At 36.8% G+C, this 24,831-nt stretch overlaps 5 protein-coding genes across 6 annotated transcripts; 2 read left to right on the top strand and 3 right to left on the bottom strand.

The window, feature by feature from the left end:
- Nucleotides 1-561: 561 nt before the first annotated feature.
- On the bottom strand, nucleotides 562-3,479 carry LOC137715129 (large ribosomal subunit protein bL9c-like). Its single transcript, XM_068454359.1, has 6 exons — nucleotides 3,236-3,479; nucleotides 2,881-3,008; nucleotides 2,214-2,259; nucleotides 1,608-1,705; nucleotides 1,482-1,529; nucleotides 562-975 (listed from the first exon to the last, which is right to left on the bottom strand). The coding sequence occupies exons 1-6, from the start codon at nucleotides 3,380-3,382 to the stop codon at nucleotides 855-857; spliced, it is 588 nt and encodes a 195-aa protein (XP_068310460.1). The 5' UTR covers nucleotides 3,383-3,479; the 3' UTR covers nucleotides 562-854.
- A 752-nt stretch (nucleotides 3,480-4,231) lies between these two features.
- Nucleotides 4,232-7,053, top strand: LOC137716346 (uncharacterized). Of its 2 annotated transcripts, none has more exons than XM_068455784.1 (4): nucleotides 4,232-4,371; nucleotides 5,714-5,813; nucleotides 5,915-6,049; nucleotides 6,746-7,053. In XM_068455784.1, exons 2-3 carry the CDS (start codon nucleotides 5,731-5,733, stop codon nucleotides 6,039-6,041), a joined length of 210 nt encoding a protein of 69 aa, XP_068311885.1. In that variant the 5' UTR covers nucleotides 4,232-4,371; nucleotides 5,714-5,730; the 3' UTR covers nucleotides 6,042-6,049; nucleotides 6,746-7,053. The 2 variants fall into 2 exon arrangements, with proteins under 2 accessions (XP_068311885.1, XP_068311886.1); XM_068455785.1 differs by lacking the exon at nucleotides 6,746-7,053 and adding an exon at nucleotides 6,138-6,279.
- Nucleotides 7,054-8,426: 1,373 nt separating this feature from the next.
- On the bottom strand, nucleotides 8,427-9,066 carry LOC137716029 (histone H2B.7-like). Its single transcript, XM_068455418.1, has one exon. The coding sequence runs from the start codon at nucleotides 8,996-8,998 to the stop codon at nucleotides 8,594-8,596; it is 405 nt and encodes a 134-aa protein (XP_068311519.1). The 5' UTR covers nucleotides 8,999-9,066; the 3' UTR covers nucleotides 8,427-8,593.
- A 3,951-nt stretch (nucleotides 9,067-13,017) lies between these two features.
- LOC137714339 (uncharacterized) lies at nucleotides 13,018-13,758 on the top strand. The gene has a single exon (XM_068453579.1). The coding sequence runs from the start codon at nucleotides 13,018-13,020 to the stop codon at nucleotides 13,756-13,758; it is 741 nt and encodes a 246-aa protein (XP_068309680.1).
- A 4,873-nt stretch (nucleotides 13,759-18,631) lies between these two features.
- LOC137716509 (protein SENSITIVE TO PROTON RHIZOTOXICITY 2-like) lies at nucleotides 18,632-20,190 on the bottom strand. The gene has a single exon (XM_068455964.1). The coding sequence runs from the start codon at nucleotides 20,062-20,064 to the stop codon at nucleotides 18,829-18,831; it is 1,236 nt and encodes a 411-aa protein (XP_068312065.1). The 5' UTR covers nucleotides 20,065-20,190; the 3' UTR covers nucleotides 18,632-18,828.
- Nucleotides 20,191-24,831: the final 4,641 nt, after the last annotated feature.

Raw genomic sequence — 24,831 nt, forward strand, 5'->3', positions numbered from 1 at the left:
CATTCCAACTCCTCCTCAATTCAATTCATCATCAATTCAATTCCTCCTATTTTCATTACCGTTACGTAAACGCGCCATTAGTGCGTACGACTAACGTGATAACCACTACACCACAGCAACTTCTTGTGTTGTAGGTTTTTGCATTTTAATACAGTTCCTTCAGGGTTTAGTTATTTCGGAGACACCTTGTAGCACTCTTAAATTTAATTTCGATGAGCCAAATTATTTATTTTTCAAGCTTTTTTTCTTAGATCAATATTGTGAAAAATTGGACAATTCAAAAGTAGTAAACAAGATAGCCGAAAGCGGTAGTTCAAGAAACCACTTAAATAACAACCATTTTATTGAGTGGTTTAAACGTTTTCAAATTTGAATGTTCTTTTAAAAGGACGATTTAAAAAATAAAAAAAATAAAGGCTCTAAACACCTGACGGTTTGGAACATTCAAATACAATGCAGAGTTGAGCTTGCAAAGACATTCCTATAAGCTTTTTTACCAAAAGAAGAGAAAATTGAAGAATTATTTACCAAAATCTTGGGACAACTTGGGGTGACAATTGAAGTACCATAATTTGCTGAGAAGAGGAATTATCACTCACAAGAAACAAATAATACTTCCAAAAAAGTGGTGTCTAATCAAATGTAATGAACGCTAAAAATACATTGGCAGGAAAATCAGATTTATACATCTCTACTTTCATTAAATTACATTGCAGCCACCTTCCAATTGGTGCCTATATTAAATAGATGATGTTGATCATACTTTGGCCATGTACATCCTGCACAAACACATCAAAAATTCATCTTCTCCGCTCCCGTGGGTCCTCGAAGATAACTCCAGGAGGTGCTTATCCCTAGTTAGCCGAAACGATGACTCGCACTTTAGCAGTGACTTCTGGGTGAAGCTTCAGTTCTGCAATATATTCTCCTATCTCTCGAATATCTGGAAGAGAAACAATGCGCTTGTCCACTTCCCTACACATGAACGAAAGAGCAGAGAATGGAGTGTCAGTCGAGCATGGGTGTATTTGGCCAAGACAAAAATACAAACACGAGCATGAAAGGTTTTAACTGCAAAATATCACAATATCTGCTATCCATATGCATATGATTATCGCGAGCTCTTAAACTGCAAAATGCATGAACATACAATAAATCATCACAAGCTTTCACTGTTTGGAAAAGTTGTGTTCCAGGAATATGTTTTGAAGGTATTATCTGGAAGTTCCTAAAGCTTTAATCAAATGCATTGATAGGAACAGCATACACATATATCCTTCTTGTTTCTTTTCCCTCTTCTTTTTTGTTTCTTTTGTTAGTTATTTCGGGGGTAGTTGCAGTTTAAAATTATTGATGCTTGTGTTAAGAAGCTCATCTGGTATATGTCATGCATAAAAAAATTCACGAAGACAATAACAGTGCTCGTGGGAAAATTGTGATTGGTATATTGATCATACTCATACTTGATAAAAGATACTAACCTGTTAAGTTGTGCCTTGATTATGTCAACGAGATCTTGGGGTGTCACACTGCAGAAACACGTCTCTGTTAAAATTCATACGAAGACAGTGCATGAAGTACTTAACATTGCACTGAAAGCAACTCACCTTCCAAAAATTAACTTCCCTTTTCCACCTTTGCGCTTCACCTTGAAACCTCCAACAGTTTCAAAAATCTGAGCAAGTTGCTCTGCCTCTTCTTTTACCTGCACCAAGATGAAACAATCTTACAAGACATAATTGTTAGGACGAATTCAGACAATATAGAATCTACAAGGAAGAGAGGCAATAAGTCAGCTCAGAATTTTTTTGGGTATTCAATGCCACATAGAATGTAATTATTTGCATTTTGTAGCGCTCATTAATCCACTTAAAGATACAAAGGTATTCTCCAGGTACACTCTATTTGTGACAAGCAGCTTTGTTGTCTTTCCCATGACATGACAAGGGATAGCTAGAAGTAGCATCATTTTATAAGCAGCACATGCTCTTTAGGGCAGCTTAGGATGGCATGATATGTCCAAAGCCCCAAAACCTGAGCCTTAATGAATGATATGTGCACAGGGGTTACCATGATGTATAGAGACATGGAACGGCAAACTGACAGGAGGCACCGAGACAGGGTACATCCAAATCATACTTACGATTTGAGTTACAATAACATCTGTACAGCCCAGACGCAAAAGGAGACAAATAAATGTTCTATCTAAATACCCGTATTTTCTCTGCCTCAATCCTTTCCTCTTCCACCTTCATTTCCCTGGAAAGAACAATTAAAATTATGAGTAACATGTTCTTAAGATATAATCATTTTTCCCGAAAAATCCATAGTGTGAATGTCAAAGACTGAGATGTTTCCAATTAATTAGCAGAAGCAACTAAAAAGCATAATAGTTATGCAAATAAAAGTTCACATTTTGATGCAGACAACTTGTGAAGTATTACTATTAGTACCTCACATTGATAACAAATATGAGTATGAATCCAATCTTGAGGTATACAAATAGGTTGACCACTTAAAATTTTTGTGGATTTATAACGAAAGAATTTCAGAGTTAGTAGTATACTCTAAAGGCTATTTCCATTTGAGAGCAGTTGAGTAACGATAATCAAGTCTCACCACCACAAACACCAACCAACATTTCATACATTACTTTCACAACTTGTATTGTAATGCCTCCTCTATCCATCTCATACATTATCTGATCAATTCCGTCAGCATTCTGCATAAGTCCTATCTTATGGATTCCAACTAAAACTTCTTGTCATCAAACTAGTTGGACTACGTAAGCACAATACAACAGATTCACAAGCCTTATCGTACACTTCAATATCGAAAATGTGACAAAAATCAAATAAAAAAGTTGAATTTATGCATTACTTGAGCAGCAGGGGAGTGACAATCTGGGCTTTCCCCAATGGCAGCAGATAATTCCTGTAGTAACCAGCTTTCACGCTTAGAAGTTGCCCTTTCTTTCCCAGATCAGTTATGTCCTCCTTTAGAATTATCTGAAACATTCCAACAAAAACAATTAAATTAAACAACCCCAAAATAAGAATACATTCAAATTCACGATTACACTTTGAATTAGTAAGAATAAAAGAAAATGGAACACAAAATTGAGGTGGGTTCTTCATTTACGAATTCTGGAAGCAGAGAAACTATAAAAATTTGAACTTTTGGGTAACCATTGAAGCACTGGAGTATAAGAAGAGAACCCATTTCTCAAATTTACCGTTCGAGCCTTCTTTGCTTTCTTCTGAGCGATAACCACCAATCCCGTTCTTCTATCTGACAATTTAGTGGCTTCGTTTGTGTTTCCGGCAAATCTTTGAAGCCACGAGGAAGAACTCCATGACAGAGTCGATGCTGTGGATGCCATTGTAGCTCGTTTCCTCTTACTCACGCTCACACTGTCTCTCTCTCAGTTCCTCTCACGCAGAGACTCAGGATTTATGGGACTTTACTATCTTATCTCTTTCGGCTTCTGCCTCTGTTATGTTACAGAGACCGGCACAAAATGTGTTTTATCATTTTGGCCTCTCCGAAAAATGTAAACTACAAACGTTACCCACTGATTTTTGTAAATTTTAAAACAGTTGTCTATCAACAACTATCACTGCAGTCTAGTCCGGTATTCTTTTGTACTTGCAAGGAAGATGTCTGAAATTTGATTTAACTGAATTCGTGTGGCTTAACTCAAACCTCTTTTTTTTTTTTTTAAAGCATAATATATATACAAGATATATTTGTTAAGGATGTCATTAACTTTCTTAAGTTAAAAACATCATATTTATGGAGGTGTGGAACGTTCTTTGGACCATCTATGACACAACACGCTATCTAGATCCATATAGTGAAAGCCCCTCCAAACCCACCGTGATCATTGTAATGTCTTTTCAAGGCACATTGTTCGTCTACTTCCCTTTACAACAACTGATGTTTAAATAATTTTGAATTTATCTAATTCTTTGTAAGAATAATATAAGAATTATGAATTAAAATATAGACAGTTTAAATGGTTGAAAACAACTTCGAAATAGGAACAAGTTCTTCATCAGTAGAAGGAATGATATAAATTATTGGAGGATCTTTCTAATGATACAAAAACATCGAGAGACAAAAATGCATACCGAAAAAACAAATGTGCAAAAATTATTTCTCGTTTACCAAATGCCATAATTGGACTTAATTTTATGGCCCAAATTTATTCAGTTGTTTCGTTTAGCCCCACATTTTTAGGCATTAGCCCAAAGACCTACCCAACGTTGTCTTCTACTTTGCTAAAGCCCGGGTCTTAAACAGAGTCAGAGCACTCGGCGAGTTATTACTTCTTTCATCAGCAATCGGCGTCAGTCGGAAGTGACTCAGGTGCTTCAAAAATTCTCTGTTATTTCTTGTTTGAAAACTTCGATTGAAACCCATGTGTTTCCCCCAATTCATTTCTTCATTCAATTTGTTTAAAATTAGGGTTTTTCTTCCATTTTTTTTATTTTTTTTTTATATATGATTGTATTGAATTTTGGTTAATATTACCCAATATATTTAAAAATTTGTTCTTTTTTTTTTGTTTGTGAATGGCAAAATATCTGTTGGGATCAAAATGTGTGGAAAAATTAAATCCATGATTAACAGAATGATGGATGTGTTGATTCTTTGTTGTGAAAATTGAGGCTTGTCAAGCCTTTCAATTTCTTAATGTGAGTTGGAGGGTTTATTCACGATCCAAGAAATCTGAAAATCTGTGGAGAATTATAGTTGGAAGTTGTTCCGTGTGATATAACTCCTTTCGGAGACGTATGGGGCTCTTTTCGACATTACATTAGTCGGGGAAGTTGTAGACTGTTTCTTTAGCTTATTGACTATTCCAGTAATCCTAGATTCTTTTCGGAATACCATTATTCTGAATTCTGAAATCTCCGATCGTCTTCCTTTTGGTTATCTTTGCTTGGTCAGTGTGAGTTGAAATTCTATGCAATTGATATGTTTGCTTCTCAAACACGTTTAATTCTTTAAGCAATTTGAGTGTAAATGGTGTTTAAACAATCAGTATTCATGTGTCTGTTAGTATACTGAAGTGTGTGCATTGGAAATGTGTGCATCGGTCTTCGTGGAGACAACTTTTGGTAATTATAGGGCTAGGCATTGATGACGGATCTGTTTGTTGTAATCTTGGTTAGGTTTACAATCAGTCCTAGTGGGATTATGTGCAATGTTCGTGCATTGTAACTGCCAACTAGACAAAACTGAAATGTATCTTTTCCTTCGTTTAGTAGGATCTGAACATAAGGTTTAGTGTTTGAGCTGAAAGTAGGATATTTGTAGCTTTCTTATAGTTTGGAGGTTAGGTAGGCACATATAATGCTTAGCTGCTGGATAAATTTACACATAGGCTTACCCCAAATTTACCATGTTTACAAACATTGGCCGAGCTAGCATTTTACCATTGGAAGCCAATCTGTTTTATCAGTTGAGCATTTCCTTGTCCAAATTTACAGTCAACTGAACGTTTTGTTTAAACATGGTATGTTCATTGGTGACGAAAATAAACTCGATGTTTGTTCTCACTTTGATACTGGTCTGGAATTTTCGTGGCAATTTCGTGGAAGTGTTCACTTGGAGTATGCCAAATAGTTAGTTTCATACTCACTTAATTTTCAAACAAGAATCCATCTGAATTAACAGTTATGTTCCTTGTTTACTTCATTTTTAGTTTCCTGCATACTCTCCATGGCCCGGTCACGGAATGCAATTGTTGCTACTGGCTTGGTAATTTTCGCAGCTGCAGGCTTGGCATTTCCCTTTTACATGGCGTAAGTATATTCTCATTTCAAGGATGGTGAATACACATATAGGTTTATGTTAATTGATTCATGAGGAGAAAGTTAGAATCATGTGGTTTTATGTTATGCAGGTCATCGCCAAAGCCTGTCATTGACCCATCAAAGCCACTATCACCCCAGGCAACATTTCGAGGGCCTTATATAAACACTGGTTCTCGTGACGTTGGACCTGACTACCAGACCTACCCGAAGAAGTGATCATCACGGTATGATATCTTTTATTGGGAATAACTTTAAGTAAACACTAGCTTGCATTATACCTGAGTTGAATCATTTCGGAATTTGCTACTCCAGATGAATGGACTTGTCTGTATTTTGGACCAAGAAGGTCTCTCTTGATCTACAACATCAAAATGATATATAGAGATCTAAGATTCTTCTCGTGTTCATTGTAAACCAATATTGCTAGCATTACTATTTTTCGTTTCCTTTTCTATTTTCACTGGAAGCCTCATAATCACATTTCAGATTCATGAAGAAAAATCATAAAAGTTCAAAGAGAAGTAGTATACTTTCTTTAATTGGGTGAAAAAAGGATCAAGATCAAACGAACATTCATTCTCTTTCTGCTGAAGGAAGATATATTTCTAGCCTTTCAGGAAAAGTATCCAATGACTTCAAAAGAATTGAACGAGGAGCCGTATGAGGTGAAAATCAATAAAATTTCCATTTATCCCAGATCTAGACATAGGTGTATTAATCCATTCTATAATTTATTTTAATTTCATTTCGTTTTCTGTATGCTGTTTATACCTTTATTTTTTAGCATAATTTATGTGGAATGCTAAATAGTGTGGCCTGGGATTTCCTAGTCTCAGATTAGTAAGTTTTTCAGACGTGTTTAGAGGGTTTATCCCGCCTACTCGTATTGAATGAGTTTATTGCGTCCTCACTTCCTACAGACAATTATGTTGGTTTGGTGGTGAACTTCTGCATATGAACATGGCTCAGAATTGATGTTTACTGATATTTGCGTACAACCGCCCAACACGAGTGAGTAATGAAATATGACGATGCTGAATGTAACTGAAAGGTGTCAGTAAGCAGTACAAGATGCAAGCTTAGTTTCATGGTTCATTTTGGTCACTTGATCTGCATAGAACTAGATCTCATGGTAATGTGATGTACAAAAATTCTCTGTACAAGACGTCTGTCTTTATCAAATAACGGATCTTGCAAACTTTGATATGATATGACGTTATTGAGACCATATTAGCAGTTCCTTTAAAAAGAGAATTTGTGTATGTACAATATGTTTCAAAAATTGATTTTCACACCCCCTCCTTCATTTCTAACCACTGGATTAAATCAATCAAACGAAAATAAGGACAAGAATAAACCGGAGTGTGTAGGAGTAGAAATTGAGTGTGTGTTTATCATTTCCTAGTGTGTGTTTATCATTTCCTTGTGTTTCTCACTTCTCTTTTTTGAACTTGCTTAACATTATAACTAGTTGTAAGGGGACCTTGCTTAATGGGGATAAGTAAATAAAGTCCAAGAGGATGGTCGATTGGTATAAGAATATTTTGACCCGTAAGAATTCTCCATGTAATGGATTTGTCACTTTGTTGTCTCTTAGAACCGGTTTTTTTTTTTTTTTTTTTTTTTTTTTTATTTTTTATTTTTTTTTTTTTATGAATATGCGATAACTTTGTTACTAAAACCTCAATAGGGTTGTAAATCTTGGTTGAGCACCACCCTTATAACATTTGGGGGTTCCTCAAACCAGATTGCAGAGTCACGACTAAATAAACTTAGCAAGGCAATGAGCCACGCCATTACACTAACGAGGAATATACTTAATGGAAGACTCAACAAACTTAGCTAAAAGTTCCCTGATATCAGAAACAATGAAACCAAGACTTGAATAATCCACGCTTCCTCCCTTTGGTGGTACCCTTGCCCTCCATATAGCTTGCCAAAGCCCTTGATAAGCACTCCCTCCACAAGAAGAAGAGGCCTGCAAAGCCACCGGCATACAACTTTCGCGTGCCACTTTGCAAGCACTCTTAACAGAAAACATACCCCTTCGATCATAAATCATAATGCCATATTAACCTATCCGGGGGTCTTCTCATGCTAAGTGGAATGGCATAAATCATAATGCCTTTGTCTTATTAAACCACGAATTACAAATGCTTGGAAAAGTTCTATTGCTATTTCGCAAGAAAATGCTCTTCCAACAACGTAATGCCATTAGATTAATCTTAATTTTTCTCTTAACTAATGTCATCTGTGATTTTCTATTATACACCCGTTCCATATAAATTGTCTCGTCAGTTCTCTACACAATCACCCTATATCTAATGTAGGGTCAAAATCCAGGGTAACAGTTCAAGTCCTGTTTCCCGCTCTTTATAATTTTGCCGCCATGAAAACTTGCAACACTTCATATACAATCTCCAACGAAAATCTCACTGAAAAAGTGTCTACTTGCACCATCTCCACCGTCCATCTCACAGCTCATCAGTGTGAAGTATTCAAAACCAACTCTTCGTTTATTAATTTTCAAAAAAGAATTCATCGCTCAAGTATGTGTTAATATTACTAATTAGCATATACCAAAATTAAACAAAAATCAAATTAAATAAAAGATAAAATCTTCCATTCTATCAAGAAATCAAGAAGCAAAATACCATATAACCCTAATCATTCAAGATCACCATCCCAATTTCAAACTTTACACCTTAAAAACCCTGAATCCATCCCAGACCCCAAATATCAATTTCCCAAAACACCCTTACACAACCCTAAGAGCTAGTAAATTTGGTCACCGCCTTAGTCCCCTCAGAGACGGCATGCTTAGCAAGCTCACCGGGTAGCACCAAACGCACCGCCGTCTGTATCTCTCGAGAAGTGATCGTCGGCTTCTTGTTGTACCTCGCGAGCCGCGACGACTCCTGGGCGAGCTTCTCGAAGATGTCGTTGATGAAGCTGTTCATGATCCCCATGGCTTTGCTGGAGATCCCAATATCAGGGTGGACCTGCTTCAGGACCTTGAAGATGTAGATCTTGTACGTCTCCACGCTCTTCTTCGATCTCTTCTTCTTCTTATCGCCGGCGACGGCGGCTTCCTTCGGGAGCTTCTTCTCGGCGCGGGGCTTCTTCTCAGCGGGGGCTTTCTCGGCCGGCTTCTTCTCTGCCTTTGGAGCCATTGGTGTCAGATTCTCGAAAAAAATTGGGGTTTGCAGAAAACGGGGAAATACAGAGCGCTTTCGGACGAAGGTCGTGAGTGAATGAAAGGCGTTTAGCTTGGGGCTCTGTATATATAGGGGAAGGCGGTGAGGTTTGATTGGTTGGGTTTGTGAGAAGCAGATCGCTGACGTGGAGCGGTTTGATTTTTGGGAGGTTATATGGACGGTCGAGATCGGATATGTTTGAGCCGTAGAATTTTTGGGCTAATTTCTTTAGAAATTGTTTTTAAATTAGAATTTTGAGACTGCTCTAACTCTTGTGGTAAAATTTAAATTTTAGGTTTTAAACATTTCTCAACTTGCTCCAACCCAAAACTCATTTTTTTGAAGTAAATTTAGCCCATGATTCACTCTGAATTAGTGGGTTGACTCACCGTATATGTGTATTTTTTTTTCAGTTTTATGTTTATAAATTCATTGAATTCAACGAGTAAAATCTAATATGATCAAATTCTATAGTAAAAACAAAGATCTAAAGGTTCAAATTTAAATCCAACGGCAAAAGTAAATAAAAAAAAATTATTTCATATGTTTTATATTCTTTCATAGTGTTCCAGAAGTTTCATGGTGATGGTTTAGAGATTTTCCAAAATTTATCGGAATCTAAATATTGGTAGGTTAAAATGTTCATAAAATTAAATTAGGATAGCCTACATAATTTTTTTTTTTTTAAAGTTACTTTAAGAAAAAAATTTATCATGCATTCATTCTTTACAAATCTCGGGCTAAACATTTAATCCATAAGGGTTCGAGTAGAAAAACTATTTCTGGGTTAAAACCTAAAATTTTTCCAAAAATTTTAGGTTTTAACCCAAAGGTTGAAGATGGTCTTAGGGTGCAATTTATGTTTTATGAAGCTGTTGGATTTTCGTCCAAATATTCAGAAAGCACAAGTATCAACCAAAATTTCATTTCATTTTAAGAGTAAAAGTAGCATTGTTGTTCATTTTATTAATTGTTCATTTTATTAAGGGGCATTCAGATGTAGGGTGATTTTGTATAAAATCAATAAAAAGTTACAATATTAACAATATATAAATAATATTTATGTTAATTATAAATAAGTTAATTATATATTGTGAAACTAAATGCTTTTAAAATAAAACAAAAATTACAAAATTTGTCACTATAGCTAGCACTCACTTCAACTAACACCTCTTTTTCGTATTTTTTTTTATTTTGGAATAGGTCAATATGAATCCATATAGTGCAACGCAGTGTCCATTTCCTAGGTCTATTTTTTACTATTGGATTCAGGCGCTAAGTTGTAGTGTTTGTTTCATGGTTCTATTTTTTTATCATTCACACGCCTCTGAAGCTTCACACCTCTTGCAAATCCTTTTTTTTTTGTATTTGGATTCAGACTTCTTCACGTTGCAAGTTGGTTTCCTGGTTTAGCTTTTTATATTTGGATTCAAATGCTGCATTGCACTTTCTATTACCTAATTCTCCTAACAATGGATGCGCATGTGCAATCACTCCTTCTCAAACCCCGCCATCGCCACCATCCACTTCATTATCTCATGGAGGTTATCAGTGGCGTAGCCATGATTTTCAAGTAATGGGGTCATAATATGAATCAAAAAGCTTAATTGGGCCATTACATCGAGTACCTAGTAGACACATGCCAATCCCTGTCAACATCTGCCGAAAGTTTATGCCAACATATGTCGTCAACTACTATTATTTGTAGAGGCTTGTCGAGGGTGGATGTAGGATATATACAATGGAGTAACGTTGAAGACTGCCAAGGTTTTTCAACTAAGGTATTTCATACAAGAGAGATAAAAGGAAGACACATATGATAAGGAAAATAGAAGAAGTAGGAAGAAGGGGTTGTAATTTAGTTTGCCTTAACTGTTTGGAATTTTTAGAGTTATTGGGGCCAAAAACAACCAATGACCCCATGTTGGCTCCGCCATTAGAGGTTGATGATGGTTCTGGAAGGAATCGTGCCAGTTACGATGTAGCAGTCGCTGATCGACTAAACAGTTGGGATCTGGTGATCCTCGCAGTCACCAATGACTTATTCTTCATTAAAGAGAAAGAAGGACGGGAGAGAGTGAAGAGAGAGAATGGAGAGAAAGCCACGAGATAATAAAGTAAGGGCTGGTTTGGTATTGCTGTGCCTTGAAAAAAAGCTACTTCTGCTGTGCTGTGAGAATAAGCAATTGTGAAATAAAGCAGTTGTGAAATAAAGCAGCAGAGTGTTTGGTAAACTTTTTTGTAAAAGTGCTTTCGAAAAAAAAAAATAGTATTATAGTGTTTGGTAAACTTTTATGTAAAACAAATGTGAAAAAAAGTCGATTTTTCAAAGTTGGGTTTTGCAACTTCTTGTTTTTGGCTTTTTTCACCCAAAACTGTGAAAGAAGCTGAAGCTGAATGTTTACCAAACACAAAAACAGCTCCCAGCTTTTTTTTATACCAGTTTTTTTTTTTCAGAATCACCTCGGTACCAAACTAGGCCTAAATAAGGACGAGAGAGAAGATGAGATAAGGAAAGGAATAAAAGTAAGAAAGAAAGGTATAATAGTCATTTCCTGCTTTGAACAGGTTTTTCCAGGTTATAGAGGTCAATTTTCTACTGAATATAGAGGCCCTTTTTGTACAAAAATAATGATTAAATGAAAATAAATACAAAGTGTGGCCAAGGCAACGCATCTTCTTTCTCCCACATACACATCCTCTCATTCCTCTTTGTAATTTTGGGCAGCCGGAGTCCCTTGTTTCATTGGGGCCTATGAGGTCACACACCTCGCACACCCCATAAGCCGACCCTGCGCACTTGCCACCAAAATTCTACCATCATGATTGGTTTCTTATAATAAAACATGCGTAAGCTGCACAATTAAACTACTTTTTGATACATGATTTCTTCATAGTTATTTTCTTCTCATACGCATTTATATAATACCCAGTTGATGTGATTATGTTGATCTATATGGTCACTTAAAACTCCTTATATTTTCATGGTTGGTCGTAAATTTCACCTATATAAAGATGCAGGGTTTATTGAATAAAATGTAAGAGAATTGTTGAACCAAATAATGTGAATTATTTAGAGGTCAAGTTCCTTCATAAACCCAAGATTAAGAAGTCATGGTTCCTCCTCCGTAAACTCCAAATTTGTATTTCTTTTGTATTAATTCTTTAGCATTTCCCTTGTCCATATCATTGGTACCATAGCATAGCCTGGTGATAGATCATTGCGTGGAAAATTTGAAGGTTTTGGAGATTGTTTTGTGATTGTTTGCTTTGCACGCATGCCATACACAATGACAAGACAGTGACGTTCTTCTCCAAATGGAGATCGATAATATTTTGAGAAAACTAATTTGTGTTCGTTCATGTAGAAAATATGGCAACGAAAGTAGTTGAAACGATTATCAAGTATCTGTTGGAAGCTAACCAGCTCCTGGAGTCGAGGGGTTGAAGGCAGCAAGGAGCTCCTGAGCAAAAGGTCTTGTCTGCATCGAAAAAGGAAGAAGAAAAAAAAATGAAGGGTTGGCCTTCAACGACTAGTTTTTTGTTTGTTTAGATGTGTGAGTGACAAATGTACACTCCAGATTAATTCACTTAAATCCCAATGAAGGGACATGATTTAATCTGGAGTAGTAAGGTAATTTTAGTGTTTAAATATTGTCTAATCACCAACTCTTTTTACACAAGTATGGGTGATGGAAATGTACCATACCCTTACACATTTTCTCTACTTACTGAAGTATGGTTGCTGCATTTTTCTGGACAACCTGGAAGTTGAAAACCACACTCCAATATCCTCTCAATTCTCTGCCATTCTATCCCTAAGAAACTGATCCAAAAACTATAACCAAAAATCATCCAAACAAACAAACTGTATCATGGCCTCAGAGCTCAGTTTTTGATCTGGAAAGTTTCTGGGTGTAATTTGTGCAAGTTAAAACTTTTGGGAGCACCAATGAAGTGTCCTCAACAACAACAACCAACAAACAATTCTAAAAATGAAGGGATCCAGCAGTAGCAATGAGCTAAAAGCTCTAGTCTTTGATGGGGAGAATTATGATTTTTGGAGAATAAGAATGACAACCATTTTCAAATCCTATGATCTATGGGATATGGTTCAACACGGGTATGAACTACCTAAGATGGAGATCGATCCTCTAGATGAGGATCTCACAGAAACACAACTCAAAACATTGAAGCAGAATCAGATGAAGGATGCTAGAGCACTTGGAAGCATTCAAGGTGCTGTCTCAGACACCATTTTCCTGAGGATAGCAAATGAAGAGACTGCTAAGGGAGCTTGGGAAGTTTTACAACAAGAGTATAGAGGAGACACTAAAGTCAGAAAGGTAAAACTTCAGTCCTTTAGAAGAGATTTCGAGTATACAAGAATGAGGGAAAATGAGTTGTTAAAAGACTACTTCACTAGGCACTTTGATGTTGTAAACAAGATGAAAATATATGGTGAAGAACTGCCTAATGAAAGAATTGTCCAGAAACTATTGATTAGTTTGACTAAACCATATGATTCGATAGTAAGTGTTATTGAAGAAACCAAAGACACTGAAACTCTCGGTGTGCAAGATGTGATGTCATCCTTAAGAGCCTTTGACCAAAGACTCGAGAGGCATGCTGATTTTGCACTTGAGAAAGCCTTTCAATCACTTAATGTTGGATCTGGTAGTCAAGTCAATGCAAGCAATCAGAAACCACAATGGAAGGGAAAGAACAAGAAATGAGAGGGAAAAGGGTGTCACAACTCTAGACCTAACCAAGGCAACAACATTAATGCAGGTCCAAGAACCAAACAACAATGCAAACATTGTGATAAATTTCATCTTGGAGGGTGTTAGTTCAAAGACAAGTCTAGGTGCCACAAATGCAACAGGTTTAGGCACATTATGAAGGACTGCAGATCAAAGAATATGCAGCAAGTAAACTGCGCAAATCAAATGGAGGAAGAAGCAAATGTGTTTTGTGCTTTCAGTGCAAAAGTGGAGAAAAACAATAAAGTGTGGTACATTAACAGTGGCTGCAGCAATCACATGACTGCACATGAGTCATTACTCATTGACATTGACAGAAACTTCACTGGAAAAGTGAAAATGGGAGATGGAAACATTGTCAAGGCCACTAGAAGAGGAACTCTGGTTATCAACACCAAGAAAGGAAGAAGATGCATAAGGGAGGTGATGCTAGGGCCATGACTGGATGAAAACCTACTTAGTATGGGTCAAATGATGGAGCATGGGTATTTCCTACTCTTTGGGGGAACTGTGGTTGAGATCTATGATGATAGATCCCTATCAAATTTGGTGACCAAAGTGAAAGTGAAAAACAGAAGCTTTCCACTTATGTTAAAGTACTTAGATGAAGCGACAAGGAAAGCAAGTGTGATAGGTTCTATGAAACTATGGCACAAGAGGTTTGGTCACTTAAACATGACAAGCCTAGAAAATCTACAAAAGTATGAAATGGTACAAGGGATACCTAAAATGGATCACTACAATGAAATATGTGAAGGATGTGCATTTGGGAAGCATCACAGGGATCCATTTGAAGTTGGCAAGGCTTAGAGGGCAACAAAGCCACTCGAATTGATTCACACAGATGTGTGTGGACCAATGCAAACAACAACAATCACTGGAAACAGGTATTTCCTAACCTTCATTGATGACTACTTACGGATGTGTTGGTTGTATTTCATGAGATTCAAGTATGAGGTATTCACAATATTCAAGAAGTTCAAGGCAATGGTGGAATTACAAAGTGGATACCAAATCAAAAGACTGAGAAGTGATAGGGGAGGTGAGTACACCTCACATGAGTTCAACGCATTCTATGAAGATGTGGGGTTGGAGAAGCAACTCATTGTGGCATATTCACCACAACAGAATGAGATTGCGGAAAGGAAGAATAAGACTATAGTTGAAATGGCTAAGTCTATGATGCATGAGAAGAAAATGACTTATATACTCTGGGGTGAAGTTGTGACCACCTCAGTGTACCTATTGAATAGGTGCCATACTAAAGCACTGGACAAAGAAGACACCATTCGAAGTGTTGAGTGGAAGGAAGCCCTCTGTAAAGCACTTGAGAGTGTTTGGCTCAGTGTGTTACACTTTCATCCCTTACCAACTAAGGCACAAGTTGGAGAAATCAAGTAACAAGGTGTTTTTGTAGGCTATGGTACCAGTGAGAAAGGGTACAGAGTTTATAATGTGTTAACTCAAAAGATAATCCTATCAAGGAATGTTACCTTTGATGAAGACTCAAAATGGAACTGGGAAACAAAGATAAAAGAAAAGGACATTGTCTCTCTACAACTTGGCCTCAACAAAAGGCAAACAAGGGAGCCTATAGAGACCTCAGTTCAAGAAGAAGTCACAGATAATGATGACATACAAGGGGCTCCACAGCAAGCTAGTATGAGTCCACAATCAAGTCAATCACAGATAACAACTCCAAGTTCAACTCTAGTGAGATTGAAAAACCTGGAAGAGATTTACGCTACATGTAATTACTATGTAGTAGAACCAGAAACATATGAAGAAGCTGAGAAAGACAAAGCTTGGAAGAAAGCAATGAATGAAGAACTTGAAATGATAGAGAACAGTGACACTTGGGAACTTGTAAATCGATCAAGTGATAAACCTGTGATTGGAGTGAAATGGGTGTACAAAACAAAACTCAATTTAGATGGTTCTGTGCAAAAGAACAAGGCCAGGTTGGTGGCTAAAGGTTACTCACAGAAACCAGGTGTAGACTTCAATGAAACCCTTGCTCCAGTAGCAAGGTTAGACACCCTAAGGACTTTGATAGCCCTAGCAGCCAATAAGGGTTGGAAGTTACATCACTTGGATGTCAAATTTGCATTTCTAAATGGAGTGCCAGAGGAGAAGGTGTTTGTGGATCAACCTCAAGGGTTCGCAAGTCAAGAGTTTCCAGAAAAAGTGTACAAGTTAAGGAAGGCTCTCTATGGCCTAAAGCAAGCTCCAAGAGCTTGGTACAGTGAGATTGATTCCTATTTCACTGAAAAAGGATTTTAGAAAAGTCCTAGTGAAGCTACACTCTACACCAATACAGAAAGCAACAACAAGACACTCATTGTCTCAATCTATGTGGATGATGTTGTCTACATTGGAAATGATGCTGCAATGATTGAAGAGTTTAAAGAAGAAATGATGAAGAGGTATGAAATAACTGACCTTGGCCTCTTGCATCATTTTCTTGGCATTAGGGTAATTCAAGAGGCAAACAACATTTTCATTCATCAAAGGAAGTATGTTGAAACCTTGCTTGAAAAGTTTGTTTTGAAGGGTTGCAAACCGGTCTCTACACCTTTAATTGCAAATGAGAAACTTAAGAAGGATGTGGGAAGTGAATCTGCAGATGCTAGTCTCTACAAGAGCATTGTTGGCAATCTATTGTACTTAATTGCAACAAGACCAAATCTAATGTTCTCAGCAAGCCTACTTTCTAGGTTTATGCAAAATCCTAGCAAGATACATATGAGCACAACTAAGAGAGCGCTGAGATATGTGCAAGGAACACTAGATTATGGAATCAAGTATGAAATGGGGAAGTCAACTATCCTAATTGGATTTTGTGACAGTGACTGGGGTGACAGTGAAGATGATAGCAAAAGCACATCGGGCTACACTTTCACCTTTGGTTCAGGGGTGTTTTCGTGGGCCTCTATGAAGCAACAAAGTGTTGCACTATCCACAGCCGAGGCGAAGTACGTGAGTGCATCAGAAGCAACGACTCAAGCTATTTGGCTAAGGTTTATACTCAAAGATTTTGGTGAACTACATGTTGATGCCACACCACTCTTGTGTGACAACACCTCTGCAATTGCCATGACCAAAAACCCAGTTTTCCATCAAAGAACAAAGCACATCAAGAGAAGATATCATTTCATCAGAGAAACATTGCAGGACAATACAATCAGACTAATTTATTGCAGCACAGAAGATCAGATCGCAAACATATTCACAAAAGCATTACCGAATGAGAGATTTAATTACCTCAAGGGTTTGCTCAGAATGACTCCTAGAAGCAGTTTAGAAGGGAGTGTTGGAAGCTAACCAGCTACTGGAGTCGAGGGGTCGAAGGCAGCAAAGAGTTCCTGAGCAAGAGGTCTTGTATGCATCGAAGAAGGAAGAAGAAGAAAATGAAGGGTTGGCCTTCAACGGCTGACAAATGTACACTCCAGATTAAATCACTTAAATCCCAATGAAGAGCCATGATTTAATCTGGAGTAGTAAGGTAATTTTAGTGTTTAAATATTGTCTACTCTCCAACTCTTTTTACACAAGTATGGGTGACGGAAATGTATCATACCCTTACACATTTTCTCCACTTAATGAAGTATGGTTGCTGCATTTTTCTGTACAACCTGGAAGTTGAAAACCACACTCCAATATCCTTTTAATTCTCTGCCATTCTACCCCTAAGAAACCGATCCAAAAACTATAACCAAAAATCATCCAAACAAACAAATTGTATCAGTATCTTTAGATAAAAGGTTGATTGTGCTCAGATTGAATTCTACTCTAAATTTAAAGAGAAGGAAATAGAGAAGATTCAATTTGGCGACTTTGATAGGAATTAAAATTGCCACGATTTGAAAAGCTTTTACTCTTGTTAGATGTATGCCCTAATTACAAACCAATCATTAGTGGTAATCTCTAGGATAAATACAAAATGATTAATCAAACTAATCTAATCAAAGTGTAAGATTATTGGTAAAGATTATCTCATTAGTCGTAGTACGTCTGAAATGTGAGTCAATGAATAATGAATAAAGAAAAAAAGTAAGGTATAGAAGTTAGATTTGAGAGACCTTCTTCTATCCAACTATCAAATTCTAAACTGCTTTCAGTCCAGGGATTATTAAATAGACATTGATAATCTAGAAAGACCGGTACACTCTAAGTCTGCTCGATTGGGAGAAATCTCAAGCCATTCGTGTGTAGATACTAAGACAAGTGTGTAGGTGCTCAATAGAGAGTGAGTTCATTTATGGATTAATCGAAGGATATTGCATGGAACTTCACTTACGTGTCAAGCAAGAAACTTTAAGAGTTGCAATAATGCAAGTGATCCTTAGACTTGAGACACCACAGTTGTCGTGTGGATACGTCATTGTGACATTTGATGATGCAAGACAACTGACCATGCTCCACCACCCGTGTGTTCCATGCAGTGTTGAGGTCCTTGACTTGTTCACAAATTTATGTGAGTGTACGATATAAGAAATCTTTAACCTTCAGTAAGAGAAGGGTAATAGTCTACGATATGATTCGAGAATCTTCAGACGGAGTATTGAGCCGATTTAGGACGGTATTCCAATACGTCTCAGTTGAATCATATAAATTAAAAAAATCGAAATTATCAGTTTTTCATAAACTATATGTACCCTAATAATGTGATTAAGGGTATTGAATCAGAGAATAATTGGATTGTGTTGTATTTCCAACTGAATATGTTCTCCAATTCTAATAACTAATACTACACACAGGTTTGGGATCAGTTCAGAGATTGCTTTGTATTTCCAACTGAATAGGTTTCCCAATTCTAATAACTAATACTACACACAGGTTGGGATCAGTACAGATTTGTTCCTTGAAAATTGAATCGAAAGTTTCAGAGCTAGAATAAATAAGTACGTTTAATTCATTACAATGTGTATGCTAAACTCACAAACCAAACTGCTAATTATTGTAGCTAAACATTTTCATTGACACATAAGATAAGACTGTGCATATCAAACATCTAAGACCGTGCATATCAAACATCAAGATTCATCCCAATTGCATCTGCGATCCATGGCTTTGCTGATCAACCTTCCCACTCCTTGTCAAAGAAGTTATCATAACCGGCGTATGCCCGGTGAACAAGGCGATGTGCCCCATCAGCTTATCTTTCCTTGAAAATGTTGTTCCACATGAACACATCCATCTCAGATCGCCGCAGTGCTTCTCATGGGTGCGTAGATCAGATAACACCGAGAATTGCTTCCTGTTGCACCTCTTGCACACATACATCTTGGGACAATGGCTCCTCTTGTAGTGATTCTTCACACAAATCATTGATTTCAAAGGCTGGAACTTCGCGTGCTTTTGATTCCATCTACACCCTTCTTGCGGACACGAATACTTTATTGGCAATTTCGTTGAACTCTCAGTGTTTCCATCTATGCCTCCTGCAGTATCATTATTGTTGTTATTTTTCTTCAAGGGGTTGCTTAGAGCATCGCTCGTCTTGTACTCATCCCCATGAGCCCTCATGTGCATTCTCAAATTCGCGTCACGCTTGAACCCTTTGCCGCAGACATGACAGTAATGGGTGTATTTGGCCAACAAATCAGAAGCATCAAGCTCAATAATGTCGTAGTTTTTCCAAGAAACAGGCAATTCCTTGCCTTGCACATGCCTATCATTGTGGCTACTATGATTGACAATTCTAGTACTCGTATATCTAGTGGTACAATCATTGAAGCTATCGCTAAACCAATCGAGTGTTTGTTCATGAGTTGAATTGAAGGAGGATTGATCAATTTTATTGCTATCAGCGACGCCAAAGTTTGTTTGCGATAAGCGATTATGATCACAATGATCACGAAGACCTTGACCAGTAGTGGTGCTAGTAGTAGCATTGTTGATGTTGTTACCTGGGATAGTAGCGGAACCAAGGGCCATCTTTTGACATGTGAACATCATTGAAGAAGCCGTGACGATGATTTCTTGTATGACATTGCTCATGGCGATGGTGGTTGATTCATGGGGTTGACTTTGATGATGGTCTGGAGAGATGAGGATGTTGACTAGTGATTTGGCTTGATGAACCTTTTCTTTGAGAACTGAGAGGTTGTAGAAGAGAGAGGTTGAGTGATTCTCAGGGCCCAACAACGATGTCGGGGAGTTTGGTTCAAGTAAAAATGAAGAAACCCGATGAGGGTCTTCATAGTTTTGCAACCCTTGGTGGTGCTGTTGTTGTAACATAGGTTGGAGACAATCAGATGGGGCCGCAGAAATCATTTTCTTTCGGTTTTGCTTCTTCTCCAACCTGCCTTTCTTTGAGACTGAAATATTGTTTCCTCAGAGTGGTTGCCAGATCTTTTTCTGGGAAAGGTTAAATACTGGGTCTATATGAATTAAGAAATAATCAACCATGCTTTCAGAAATATGATATTACGTATGCTAGCTAAGATATGAGACGGCGATCGAGAAAAGTCAACTTGGAGTTTCTAGGTCACAACTGAATCAACTGATCTTCCCCAGTTGCGACCTTCCTCGTATGATCACACTAATCTCACATTAGGACAAGCTAAGACCTTGTGCGGAGATAGAAAAGTATATAATATTATAAATTAATAATTTTTTTGGTTCCATAAGTTTATTATTATATCTTTCTACTTACATTGAATTGCCTGCTAAACCTATAGCCAGGTGCTAGGTTATTTCTTGCATGTTGAAGGGGGTACAGAACTAGATTTAATTTTTGGAAAGAGGATCCTCTTCGGATTCTCTTTGTGAGAATTTTGGAGATCTTCAAATCGTGTCTGTTCATCATACATCGTGCGGCCATAATCATTTTAAATACTTTTATTTAAAATTAAATATGAATAGTACTTGACTAAAACTGACCATACGGTATACGATGAACAGACACTATTTGAGGATCCCCAAAATCCTTATAAAGAGGATCCGAAGAAGATCCTCCTGATATTTTTTGTATAGGCTTATAGGGATTTCTCCAATTTTTTTGTAACAAAGATATTATAGACATGAAAATTTCAGTGAAATAAATGGTAGTCAACAAATTAAATTCTGATTCGTTAGAGTTTATGTGCACATCATGGGTCTCACAAATTGCACACATGATATATGACTCATTAAAACTGACTCAGTTATCAAATCTCAAATCAAATCAAGTAAAAAGAAAAAAGAAAAAAAATAATATCCAGTCCCTAATTTCTAATGTTCATTGATTGAGACCTTATCAGTGTTTAGATTTTGATCAAAGTCCCTAGTATTAATGTATTAATGAATTACATGTCGGTTACATAATCTTAAAAAATACAAATTAGTAATTGATTTTGGGTTTTAATACTTACACCCTTATTAAACTCCTAATTAATTTTCAATTCAAAACATTTCTAAAATATAAAAAATAAAATTAGAATAAGTTTGTACCCATTAATTTTTTATCTTATATGTACCCATTCATATAATTTTTCAACTTTTTCTAATCTTAAATGTGCACACCCCCCCTCACCTTAATGTAGATAATGACAAACCCCGACCCGGAATGTCCACTAGGACTTTGAATAGAGCTATGTTGGTCGACACCTGGAAGGTGACGAAGCCATAAAGTATAATGATGTGGACAATGTGAATAAATTTAAACCTAAAAGTGCCTAATGACCAGAGTGCATTGCGAGCAGGAACGAGCCCATTTCACACGCAACGTCAAAGCATAAGTAAAGTACAATGGTGTGGGTAAGAATCATACCCTCAGAGGTAGCCACCTATACTGAGATTCGCCACAAATCCTCATTGATACGAACATCTAACAGCTAAAACCTGGAGGGGCGCAAAAACAAGGGTGAGTGGGCCTGAAAATAAAGTTTTTAATAAAACATTTTTGAAAACATTATAACCCTTCATCGTAAAGCCCGTATAATTTCCCAGAAAGTAATCATACATACGTATATAGAAATCATGCTTGAGAGTAGTGAAAACCAAGTATATGCCATGTCAAGTATCTCAACAATGAAATAAGTAAGCCAGGTGAAATATATCGATGTAAAATGATATGCCAGCTGGAGTCACCTAATGTGACCTGTATGGCTTTAGACCTGCACACGAGTTAGAACCACCTAATGTGGTCTGTGCGACAGGTTGGGGTATAAATAAATACGCTCAAGTGTTACGATCACGTGAAGGCTATGCGAAGTATTGCAAGTCACCTTCAAGTCGGAACCACCTAATGTGGTCTGTACAATAGGTTGGCACCTGCCTTGGATCCAAGGTGAGCGTGTGGTGCGGGAGGTGAACGATCATGTGAAAGCCTTGATCTCGGGCGGAGCACTAACACCGGGGTGCATCATAATGAGTACCAAATGCATCCAAGCATATCCATATACATCACAACCACTAACATCATAATGTACTCACCTGTGGCTTACCTGGGCTCCGCAGCATCATGCAACATTAAACATGACTACACTAATGCATATACTAAAATATAACGTAAGTATGACATGGCATTTCAATCACATTTCATTTATAACAATTTCTGGGGAAAACGTAAAGTATACATACATACATATATATATATATATATATATATAGAAAACCAAAAGCCCACTCACCTGGAGTTTGTGCTACAACTCCCTAGCACAACATCAAGGCGTCACGAACGATCAGTGCCTAGAACAATTATCAAATCATGTCTTAGAATTCTTATCAATAGAACATATAACTTACATGTCCTAATTGGGAAGATCCGTATGTAGGATTCCCAATCCATAAGTTTCTAATATCCTCAAATATTATGTGTTATAACATATCAAAGTTTGGTGACGATCCAATGGTCGGATCGTCGATTCATATAATTATCAAGTAACGCACTTTAATCAAACTAGATTCACAATACTCAAATCACATCATATGGATATCAAATCTGAGCTCAGGACATTAATTTAGTGTAAAATAGCATCAGTGGCCAGTTGGCCACACGCCACCGTCGGTGGCGGTCGACCGCCTAGTCTTGTCGGAAAATTCAAATATTTCTAAAAATTCTCAAACTTCACAGAAATAAAGATCTCAATGAGTAGAGCAACTTCCACCGCCCCTACAACTGATTGGGCTTTGTTCTAGGCCTCATGGGAATCTATTGATGGTGGTGGTTGACTGAGGTACCTTCGGATTTAGTGGATCGCCACCCCGAAGCCGTCGCACCCATCGGTGCAAAACCCCTCAATTCCAAACCCAATCCTCTCAAATTTGATGTAGAAATGGTACAGGAAGGGTCAATATAAAGATTGGGAGTGGTAGATTGGCCCAATCAATCGAAAAAATGATGAATTTCACCGGAGAAACCTACGGGTCGTAACCGGGTTCGCTGGTCGCATGGGTCAAGGGTGATTCCATGCTTCTCGTTTCTCTCCTTTCCCCTTCTTTCTTCTGCTTCCTATTGGTTCTCCTTACATCATTCCTCTTCTGATTTGTCTCACCTCTCCCTCCTTTCTCTCCTTTATACTTCATCTGCATCGACCATCATTTGTTCTTTTTAATTTGGGCCACACACGTGGCATCCCAGATTTTGCTCCAAAAATCTGGAATTTTCTAGATATTAACCAATTTACTAAAATGCCCCCAACTTTAAACGTTAATAACTCATTCGTTATAACTCCAAATTGTGTTCCGTTTGCGCCCACACCTCTGTAGCGACGAGTCCTATGAGGATACGCTAAGAAAATGAATCTTACATGACACAACACAACAGTTAACATAAGTCAACACTTTGCCTCGAAAGGCATTTTCGTAAATTCCCTTATTAAAGTTATAAAAATCATAATTTTTAGGGACGTGTCGTTACATATAATATTAGTTTAAAAAAAAAAAAAAGGTACTCATTCTTAAATATACCAATTTGTTACATGTGAAATGTACCTTGTTTCATATAAAATGTACCCATTTTTTTATATAAAATTGATTCAATCTTTTTCCTAATCCATTAAATAAACTTATATAGGTGCATTATATTTCGTTGATTTGAGAATGGATCCATGTCAAGTTTAATGGAAGAAATTTAATAATGTTATTACGCTTAATATATATATATATATTTTTTAAATTTAACCATGTTTTGGTACAATAATTTTTTGGTTAGTTTTGATGAACGTACCCATGTATACACACACATACACACAAAATATATTGGAGAGTATAATTTATCTTTAATGTTTTTGATCCCATAAATTATGGGTTTTCTTTAAAATCTCATCAATATATATAACTACAAATTTCATTTTTAGTTTAAAAATATAATAACCTACTTAGAAATACATTATTACATTAATGTCAAGGACTTCAATAAAAAACTGAAAATCACAAAGGTTTTAGTCAACGAACATTGGAAGTTAGGGATCGCATTCAAAGTCTCCGAAAAGAAAAAAGAACAACCCTAATTGATCAAATCCCTCAATTACAGTTTAATTCCTTCAACTATTGATTTTGATTTAATTAATGACTAAATTAAATCAATTAGTCCAAATGAAATCAAAGAGAAATTAGAGCATCTCTAGAGGAGATATTAAATTTTAAACATAAAATTTAAATTTGAAAGCTTGTGGCACTTTGATCATTTTTTAAATTTTGTATTCCACCCAATATGTCAAATTTAAATTATTATTTATTACATTATTTACATTTCATATATGTAATAAGTATTTTTAGAACACAAAATAATAAGAAAAATGATAAAAAAAAATTTATTAATCACTAAATAGATTTGAAGTTGCTATCAAATTTGACAGCAACCACCTTTGTTGTCAATTCACATCATGCCATATAGGAATTGGCATTTCAATTGGAGTGCACTAATGTTGTCTTTTTTTTTTTACTGTTATTGCCAACATGGACTTTTTTACTCCTCTTTTGAAGATGCTCTTGGGTTTCCATCTTTCATTTCCCTATTTCATTGATTGAAAGCTTATTAATTTGCAAGTGGCCATTTACCACAGTGGTAGAAATGTGCTAAGCCCTTACATGACAACTTGGGTTCAAACCCTGTCA

This window comes from Pyrus communis, chromosome 14 (assembly GCF_963583255.1).
Source record: "Pyrus communis chromosome 14, drPyrComm1.1, whole genome shotgun sequence".
In the NCBI taxonomy this organism is placed as follows: Eukaryota; Viridiplantae; Streptophyta; class Magnoliopsida; order Rosales; family Rosaceae; genus Pyrus; species Pyrus communis.